This window comes from Vigna angularis, chromosome 2 (genome assembly GCF_016808095.1).
Source record: "Vigna angularis cultivar LongXiaoDou No.4 chromosome 2, ASM1680809v1, whole genome shotgun sequence".
In the NCBI taxonomy this organism is placed as follows: domain Eukaryota; kingdom Viridiplantae; phylum Streptophyta; class Magnoliopsida; order Fabales; family Fabaceae; genus Vigna; species Vigna angularis.
Genome location: NC_068971.1, coordinates 19,289,569 through 19,299,736, shown reverse-complemented (window position 1 = coordinate 19,299,736; position 10,168 = coordinate 19,289,569). Strand labels below are relative to the sequence as shown.

The 10,168-nt window shown below is 37.1% G+C and overlaps 2 protein-coding genes across 2 annotated transcripts; both read left to right on the top strand.

Annotated features, from left to right (window-relative positions):
• Positions 1–325: 325 nt before the first annotated feature.
• LOC108327755 (L-type lectin-domain containing receptor kinase S.4) lies at positions 326–1,815 on the top strand. The gene has a single exon (XM_017561452.2). It carries the CDS (start codon positions 558–560, stop codon positions 1,626–1,628), a length of 1,071 nt encoding a protein of 356 aa, XP_017416941.2. The 5' UTR covers positions 326–557; the 3' UTR covers positions 1,629–1,815.
• A 4,596-nt stretch (positions 1,816–6,411) lies between these two features.
• On the top strand, positions 6,412–7,838 carry LOC108327362 (uncharacterized). Its single transcript, XM_017561076.1, has 3 exons — positions 6,412–6,996; positions 7,087–7,312; positions 7,387–7,838. Exons 1-3 carry the CDS (start codon positions 6,412–6,414, stop codon positions 7,836–7,838), a joined length of 1,263 nt encoding a protein of 420 aa, XP_017416565.1.
• Positions 7,839–10,168: the final 2,330 nt, after the last annotated feature.

Here is a 10,168-nt window from a genome sequence, read left to right as displayed (position 1 = left end):
TTTAAAAATAAATAAATATAAATTTTTTAACTTAATTATATTAAATTTATTTGACATATATCATTAAAATTGTTTTAATTCAGATAAAAATACATATTTGATACATAAAAAATTATATTTATTATTTTTTAAATTTAAAAACCAAAATATACGAAAATTTTAAAAAATAAATAAATAAATATCAATCTTTCATCAAAACGCATGTTTAAAGCCTTCAAATTCTGAAAAAGAAAACAAGTATTATAATTTGTTTTAGAAAAATAAATAATATTTGATAGAAAAAGTTAGAAGAGCATTTATTATTATATTCCCTAGTTTGAGCTACTCCTACTACTGGGATAAAGTGAAAGTGAAGTGCACACTGCAGATGCATTTGCAGAGAACCAGTTAAACCGTATTTAATTTTCACAACCTCCAACTCCAACAACTTACCCATTATTCTTTACTTTCTTCCTCCGTCTTCTTTCTTCTCAAACCCTAGAAACAGCAAAATCCCCTTTTGATGCAAATGGGATCGACCCACCAACTCTAGAGGCGTACCCTTGCAGATTTAGCTCATGCCCACTTCAATTATGGCACCATTTTTCATTTCCCATCACTTCGCCGGCTTCGTCTTCCTCGTCTTCTTCCTCAAAACCCAAGCTTTTGATCCAGTTTCTTCCTTCTCTTTCACAGATTTTGAGAAAGACCCTGAGTTCAAGTCAAGTGTGGAGCTTTATGGCAATGCAAAAGTTATCAATGAGGGTGCTGAAGTCCTTCTTTCTGGGAATGATGGGAGAGTCATGTACAAGAAGCCCATCAAGCTTGTCCATGGTGGAGCAAGGGAATTGGTCTCATTTTCAACCTACGTTGGGTTTTCAATGTCCTTGAATAGTGGGAAGGGTAGCTTGGCTTTTGTTATGGTTCCAAGTGGTGTTGAAGGTGAGGTTTTTCGTAATAGTTCATATGGGTTTTCTTTTGGATTGAAGGAACACGATTTTAAGATTGTTGGTGTTCAGTTTAGTGTTGAGGGTAGGAATGGGAGTTCTGGTAGTTGTATTGTGTCCATTAATGTTGGTAGTTCTGTTCCTGTTAAGACAATCAATGCCTCATCTGTCATTATGGGTCTAAAAAGTGAAGGGAAATTGCATGCTTGGATTGATTATGAAGCGAGTTCAAAGCGGCTAGAAGTTAGATTGAATCACTACGGTCAATCAAGGCCATCTGATCCATTGCTTTGGCATTCAATTGACTTGTCGAATGTTTGGGGTACTGAAGAGATGTATGCAGGGTTTAGTACACTGAAAGGGAACATTTCTCAAGCATCCTTTCTCTATTCATGGAGCTTTATTGTGAGGCACTTTCCACACTGGATGCATTCTGAGCCTCTGGATCCAAAGGTCCTTTCTAAGAACGCTGAAACTCCTGCAGTGAAATCTAGGAGTGATTGCCTTTTGAGGGTTCTTGCTGCAATGATATTTGGTGCTGGATGTGGGGCATTGACTGCATTCATTGTGCTGTATTTGTGGACCATCTTTGGTAATAAACGACCAGTGGTGCCGGAGGAGTATGCAATGCAGCCTGTAGATTTTGAGTACAAGAAAGTGGACATTGTTGTAGATAAAACCATCAAAGATGCTAAGGAGTAGATCTACAGGAGGGATGTAGTTGGATGCTTGCATTGTAAATCACTGTTTCTTGTATTCAGGTTTTGCTTTGTTGTAGTTTGATAAAAAAAAACTATTTTATTTACTTGTGTTATTATCTATTTTTGAGCAAATTGAGATCCAGATCTAACTCTGTATTAAGGATTATTTGTCTTCCTTTTTTTTTCCCTGAATCGTGATCAAATGTCCAAATCTATCTTACTAATTTATAATATGATGTTGACACAGATTTTATTGAATGAAGATGACAAATAACTATAATCAGTCTGTATATTGAAATATTGGTTGGCTATTAGTAAAAATGTGATATCTGCTTGATACTTGTTTACTGTAACAAATTAAAGTAAGAGAATTACTATAATGTCTATACATAGTTAATGAAGGCTGATAGTGTATGGATATATCATATATACCAATACCTTTGTTGTTGGTTTTCACAGTGATGGAAATGGATTTTTTTATTTGAAAATATTATTTTGTAAAGTTGAATTCTTCTGTAACCCCTCCCTTTTATCTTTATTTAACATATTGTTTCCCATTTTCTATGATGAGATTAAACGTAAAAAAAAGGAAATAAACTCTGAGGAGTGAGGAGCACAGCTTCCATAAAAGGGAAAACATGGAAGGAAAGTAGAACGTTCAGAATTGGATCAATTCTTCATTTCATTACAGGTGTTTCTCATTTGACAGGAAACTTTGTATCCCCTTTTATTGATATCTTGTGTGAAACCAATATTTAGAGGCAGCAGAAACTTGTAGCAGTATCATTGACAATTTGACATGTAGTTTGATTTGTTGTGCACTCTGCAGCCTTTCATTCATATTCAAGCAGTTAATGCTACGTAGGTCGGTTGGTGTATACTTTTTAGGCATCTATTATGTGGCTCTCTCTGCATTCAGCTCAAAATGTTTCTGCAATAAAAGGATCAAACACCTGATCTGCTAATGCAGTAGATACTTGTATTAATGACTTAAAATTTATCTAGTTTAGTTATGGAATATCCTGGTACTTAAAAATGGTTCGGTTATTTTCTTGAGAGCTTTGTAGTGCTTGAGAATTATTGAGTTTTCTTGTGATGACACTCTTATTAAGGTATGTTCTTTGTAAGTCATACAATTTTTTGTGTAATAGTGATCATGGACACAGTAACAACTTGTTCTTTTTTTTTTTTATTTGTTATTATTTACCATGAATGTTTTTGTTTTCCATGATTCGATCTCATTGGATAAGTGCAGACAATAGTAACCTAACCTTGTCCTGGCTCTTATCCTTTGGTAAATTAACGAGATTGGAAATAGCTTTCCAAGTGGCTGCAATGATGAATATAATGTCTACAAGCTGAAGCTTACAAAGCCTGAAGTAAAGTTGTTTTAAATATTGTAGTTTCCTATTCCTCTGTCAACCATTTGTATTTGTAGTACATTCATAGATAATGAAATTTTCTTCATAGATGTGTAGTTTGCTTATGATTTCTCAAGTAATCTGATCAACATGACATTACCTGCGAAATATTGTGGTATGAAGTATACCATGCTTTAACTTTTCTTAATCTAGTAATGCTACACAGAAGTAATTTCTGATAGATTACACATCAATTATTGTGTCCTTTGCATGCATTTCGTGATAACTATTACATTTTGTAAGTGAGACGTCTCTATTGCCATCATTGTTTTCTTTTTATTTGAAACAGAGAAAGAAGAATGTCAATTATATTCTTCTCTAGAGAAAAAAAAAGAAACTGCGCACCGTTTGAATATGATAAAATTTGGTGTTATTATTGCCACATGAAATTAGTTGTTTATTAGTCATTGCTTAGATGATGGCAATTGATGCTTCAGATTATTTAGCATGAAATAGTTCATTGCTCAGTCAAGGGGCATATTCACGGGCTAATTACATTTTTCCTTTTTTTTGTCTCATTAGACATTTTTTATTTATGGTTTGTAGTGGGTTACGCCATTACAAGTGAAGTGACTCATCAAACCTATGCTCTACACATCACTAGGTAAACAACCCTAACCTCAATGAAAGTTGGCGCATAGACAAATCAGTTTACGTCACTCCGTGGGTCAACCATATAGAAAATTAATTCTGAAAATTTTAAAAAACGATGTTAACCGAATGGTCGCTAAGGCTCTATTCGTTTGAGCTGATTTCCCTGTTCATGTGGATAAGGGAGGATTGATTTACAAAGAATACGTTGTTCTTTTGTGTCGATTTGCGAAGATTTGGTCGGATGAAAAAGCGGTGATTTGCGAGAATACACTGTGCATACAATCTCCCTTAGGTGCGCGAATTTGCGAAGAAATACCATACAATTACTCAAATGCCCTGCACGTATTTTATGATTTACGCACTGTTAGCAAGGTTATTCCATTTTCATTTTCACTAACCGCATAAAAGCATATGAAATAAGTTAAAATATAAAGACATGCACTGTGCTTTCACGTGAAACAAGGCATGTACCGTGGGTTGAAGAGTAAAGTGGACTGTGGGCATGTGAACACCAGCCAAGCTGTCCTGGGAATGGCAATCTTGAATTTAAAATTTGCTTTTGCAGCACATTGTTGAAACGAGATTCCCTGTATGATTCGCTGTTTGACACAACCATTCACTGCCATTGACTGCAAAGGAGAGAATAGTGGCAAAGCGGTTTGAACCAATGTACATAAAGCATGCACGCCATTAATAAGTTGTTGGGAAGTAGATAAACAGCCAAGTGAGAAGAGTTTACTTTAACCAGGTTTGCCCGAGTGTGTGTGGTGAAGTATTGAAGTCAGAGTGAGCAGCTGTGTGGAGGAGAGGTAATGTTTCTTTCCGTTTTGAAGTGGTTGTTGCAGGTAGAAGCATTGTGGTTTACTTGAAGAGGTAGACAATGTTGAATGGAGGAGGAAGAACGTTGTTGAGGACGATGAGGAAGAACGTTATTCATGATGATGACCGAGTGGATGAAGCTGCCAAGCGTGGAAGCAGGGGTTGAAGAAGTTGACTTGGTGACGGCTGTGTATTCGGAAAGAAGAAGAGATGATCCGGGAGGTCCTTTCCGCAGGAGAAGCGGTGGGCGTTGTCGGAGTATAGAGTTGCAGGAAGTGTGAGGCGTAATCGGTTACAGGGAGGCGTAACCGGTTACAACTTCATGAACAGCAAGCCTTAATGCCGTATTTGGTTACAGGTTGATGTAACCGGTTACGCCTTAATCCAGATGCTTATTCAGTTGCACTGTGGCTTGTCCGGTTGCATGCAGGGTGTGCGCGTCTGACTTTCGTTTGGATTGCCTTCGTATCCGCTTGATGAGGTTGTGGTGTGTGACTTATTTGGACTTCCATGTGTGCATTCCTTCCTCCGTCGCAGTCATTGCTTCACTCCATTGATTTACGGAAGGCATTGCTCGTTTATGGAAGTGATGCCAGCGTTGGGGTTACGCACACCTCAGACGAAGAATGGGAGGAGGGACAACAGGGAGATGTCTTCCATGGAGAAGAAGATCAAAGTTTGTCCGGTGGAGGAGAGGTTCATGGGGATGGTTGTGGACAGGAGGAGGACGAGGGGGGTGTTGAGCTTTTGTGGCAAGGGTTTAAACTTGTACATGCAGGATAAGCCCGAGAGTGATTTGGTTTTTGTTAAGCAACACCCTAACCATTTAACCATTTGTATGTGTTGCAGGTGTATGTAATTGTAAGGTGCATTTGGTAAGCTACGTAGGTGCATAGCATTGGTAAGCTACGGAAAACTCACATGTGTAGTAAACATAGTTATGTATGTGTCCACTTTCATAAGTTGTATCTCAGTTTCTTTATATTGTTGTTGTTTCACACTTTCTTTGGCCAGAAGAAGACCATTTTTCACATCTGGAGAAGTATCTCAGAACGTGCAATACTCCTTTGTGTACCTGGTGCTTTTTGAAGGAGCAACTTTTGGACATGTATTGGTATAAACAAACAGTTTGGTTATGTTTCTATCTTTTTGGTTGATGAAGACTATTGTGTTAATGTTTATAACTCTCTTTGTATGTAATTGCAGTTGTATTCCGAATAAGGTGATGTAGCAGAGAGGGTCACAATCTTTGACCAAGAAGGAAAACAGGTCAGGGATTAAAAATTGATTATTGTGTCCATTTCGTATATAGTTGTAGTGTTGAAGACAATGTTGTTCTTCCCATAACATGTGTATGTTAGTAATGATCTTCGTCCTATGCTTTGATTACAGATTTTTGAGGTGTGAAAAAATTGGTGGGTGTATGTTAATAATTTTGTATCGGTACCTGGTTCAGTTTCCTAAGTTGGTGTGTTAAATCAGTCAGCATAGTGAGTTGAAGGTAGATATTTAATAATGTTCACAGTTTCTTTTAACCATTATATTACATAAGTTATTGATGTTGTTTTTTTAACAGGTTTGTTTTTGAATTGTCACTCAATTTATTTGAATATTGGAGGAAGCAAAGTAGTATCTGATTGGGATCATTACAAATGTGAGTGCGTACTGAATCTAAGCTTAAGTCTCAAGTCTTGGTGAAAAATACTCAATTTAAAGATTCTCAAGTGTCTTCAATAGGTATGTTTCATATTATTACATTTAAGTAATATGCATGAATGTGGATTATTAACTGAATAAATATGATGTATTTTGTTTATTTATGATATGAATGCATGAATATTGTTAAGTAAGATATGATTACGTGCATATAAGAAGTTAATTATCGTGTTGATTTTAGTTGTATGTACAAATGACGTTGTTAATAGTATGTATTTTGTTAAGTAAATATAGATGGAAGGACAATTAGATTTATCATATTTGGACCGTGAAGATATAGATGATGATGTGGTCGGTGTAGACTTCAATATTATCGCATTGATACGTCAACAATTACAAATAACGACTTCATTGGCTGCAGTAACAATGTTATGCATTGTTGCACACGCGTTGAGTATCTTGAATATGTACTCTAGTGATTCGAGTAGTGGTAGCAATTACCTACCAGATAGAGACCGTCGTAGGGAGCAATTAATGTCATATCTTGTGCATACGGTTCGGTACCGTGACATCATTAGGATGGGTCCAGAGGCATTTGTTAATTTGGTTGAGAGGCTAAGATCAACCGGGTTAGTTAAGGATGCCATACAGTCGATAGTGGAGCAACAAGTTGCTCAATTTCTTCATATAATTGGCCATAATGTTAGGAATCGAAGTGTCGCATTTTTCTTTCATCGATCTGGTTCGACGGTCAGCAGACACTTTCACAATGTGTTGGATGCTATCTTAACTTTGGAATCGGAATTCCTAATTCAACCCTCAGGAAATGAGGTTCATCCATATGTCTTGAACAACAATCGATTTTACCCGTACTTTAAGGTACTCATATGAACATATTTGTATATGTTATTTCATAAAAGTGTGATAACAATATATTTTTTTGTGATGACTTGTTATTTTTATTATTAGGATTGTTTAGGGGCCATAGACGGTACTCATGTTCATGTAAAGGTGCCCAGACTTCAAGCTCCAAGATTTCGAGGAAGAAAAGATTGGCCAACTCAAAATGTTTTTGCGGCGTGTGATTTTGACATGAAATTCACATATGTTCTTGCTGGGTGGGAAGGGACTGCATCTGATTCAAGAATTTTAAAAAATGCTCTTCAACGAGATGATCCGTTGGTTATTCCCGAAGGTCGGTGTGTACATTACGATGTTGAAGATTTTATATCGTAGTGACTAATTACGTGTTTGTTGGTAAAATTGTAGGAAAATACTACCTCGGTGATGCTGGATTTATGTTGAAAAGCACAATTTTGACTCCATATAGAGGCGTACGATATCACATTAAAGAATATACACGTAGAGGACCACAAAATCCAAGGGAGTTGTTTAATCATAGACATTCATCGTTGCGAAATGTTATTGAAAGAACTTTTGGTGTCTTGAAAAAAAGATTCCCTATCATTGGAAGTGGCACTGAACCACACTATGGGTTGGAGACAATGACCGACGTTGTATTAGCTTGTTGTATCTTACACAACTTCCTTCGTGGCGTGGATAACGATCAAGCATTACTTGATGAAGTTGATCATGAGTTGAATGAAAGGGAAGACCATCATGTTTCATCATCTCAAGTTAGAGAAGATGACCATAGGATTGGTAGTAGTATCAGGGATTCTATAGCAGATCATATGTGGCGAGATTATCAAAACTCGTAGTTATTGTAATTTATTGTGTTGTTTGATTGTTTGATGTTATGAATATGAGAAGAACATTATATTAAGGATGTTTGTTGTTAACTTGTGACCATTTTGCTTATGAATTAGGTAACAAATGAACAGAGGTAAGGCAACCGCCCTTGAGTCCTCTGCTCCTACTAGAGAGTTCATGAAGTGGACAGAGGATATGGAGGCACGTCTTCTACACTCTATGATTGAGGAATCACGAATCGGTAATAGGGTTGACGGAAGCTGGACATCCCAGGCATATAGTAACATAGTTGATCATCTTCATAGCTCTGGTTATGTCGCAATTACAAAAAATAATGTTAAAAATCGTCAAAAAGTCTTGAAAGATAAATGGCATGAGGTACATGACCTGTTTTCGGGATTGAGTGGATTTGCGTGGAACCCAGTTAGTATGACATTTCATGCTAAGGACGAAGTTTGGATGGACCTGATTCAGGTATTTATAAAAATACTCAATCTTTGTGGATCCTAATTATTAAATAATATCAAACCAATTGTTTTTTATTAATGTTTGTTGGTTCAGTCGAGGCCAGCTGCGGCAAAATGGAGAGTTAATTGTATAAAACACTACGACTTAATGGTCGAGTTATGGGCAACTGATCGAGCTTCTGGGAGTGGTGTTCGGACCGCTCATCAAGCACGTCGATAGCGGGTTGGTCCTCGTGTCAATGTTGACTTGAATCAAAATGTTGAGTACATCCCAGAACAGCCTCAGTGGGCGGGGTATAGAGACCCAACTCCACCATCACCTCCGCCATCTGTCGATGAATATAGTCCAGGACAGACTCAATCTGTGCCTTCCGTCCCATCCGGTGGAACTTCATCCTCAAGAGGCTCCAAAAGGAAGGCTCCTATGGTCGATGTCATTGATTCTCAATTTGATAAGTTGACGACTAGCCTGGATGGTTTCGCAAATGTCCTAAACTCATCAAATGTACATTTTGGTGTAATTTCTGATGCAGCCGTGCGTCAAGTGTCAGCAATGGAGGACAGAAATGAAATACTTCGTTCCCAAACGGAGATCCTTCGTCGTACCCCGATTTACACATACACAGAGGCAGACATTTATGACATGTTGAGTGCAATGAACATTGCTAATGAAACTTTGCTAGAGCAATGTTATGATTTCTTATGTGGAAACCCCACATGTACGAAGAGGTTGATAGGACTGCCACCACATAAGCGATGGAATAAATTATGTAAAATGATATCGGGCGGTGACTGTTAAGAATCTTCTGCTCAGACTTACTTCTATTAGTATTAAATGAAATTCTGTATCAGTAATTTAGTTATGAATTATTATATTTCTATGGTCGATGTGATTTTTTAGTTCTGTTAATGGTTACGATGTATGACATTTCTTCTTATGTGTTGTTATGTGTTGTACTTATTAAATATAAGTAATATCTTATGATATACTTTGTTCTTGTTTTAATTATAACAATTTGTTGAAGAAATTATCAGATGGCCTCATCATCAACAAAAAGGCCAAGAAAAATCCGTAAGGGAAAAGAAACTCTCACTGAGGTAGAAGATGCACCCCATGTAAGACCATCTGTAGAGGAGCAATTAGATCAGCGTCGTTTTTTCACACACAGTCATCAAATGGAAAACTATGCAGCTGATTTCTATACAAGGAGTATAGTTGCTCCCAAGATAATGAATTTTGATTCATTTACCGATTCAGGGTTATTTTTCTAGCAGCATCTTCTATTTCAAGGGTTGAGCCAATTTCTTACATTACAGGGACCCTACTATCCAGATTTAATCAAGGTATTTTATTCAAATCTGAAGATATCATCAAATGGATATATGCTCAGTGAGGTAAACAAGAGAAAAATTAGATTCAAACCTGCTGATTGGTTGAATGTAGCGAACTTGAAGTACGACGGTCAGAAATTGTGTTACTCAAATATCCCACAGGACTTTCCATATGACTGCGACATGGCATTAGCTACTATGATCATACCAGATTTGCAGGGTGGTCAAGGTGTTTTAACGGTAGGTTGTTTGAATATCAATGATAGGCTTCTTCATTATATTATTGTGCATATGTTGTCTCCACGACCAGGGAATTTTGCTAGGTTATTGCACGAAGATATTTTTATGATATGGGTGCTCAAAAATAATATAGCAATCAATTGGCCTCATCACATCATGCAGCATATGCTTAAATGCAAGGCCAGTGACACACCGCTCACATACGGTGTCCTTATCACACACATCATGCAATATTGTGGAGTACACGTTGATGTCGATCCGAGCACTCATATAGGGTCCCGACATCACTTTTCTATCAA

What these genes read in the sequence shown, in the direction of transcription:
- LOC108327755 (XM_017561452.2), top strand. Translation starts at nt 558, where the DNA reads ATGCCCACTTCAATTATGGCACCATTTTTCATTTCCCATCACTTCGCC.
- LOC108327362 (XM_017561076.1), top strand. Translation starts at nt 6,412, where the DNA reads ATGGAAGGACAATTAGATTTATCATATTTGGACCGTGAAGATATAGAT. An exon ending in GATTTTACCCGTACTTTAAG is followed by an intron (nt 6,997 to 7,086) that starts GTACTCATATGA and finishes TTTTATTATTAG; the next exon opens with GATTGTTTAGGGGCCATAGA. An exon ending in TCCGTTGGTTATTCCCGAAG is followed by an intron (nt 7,313 to 7,386) that starts GTCGGTGTGTAC and finishes GTAAAATTGTAG; the next exon opens with GAAAATACTACCTCGGTGAT.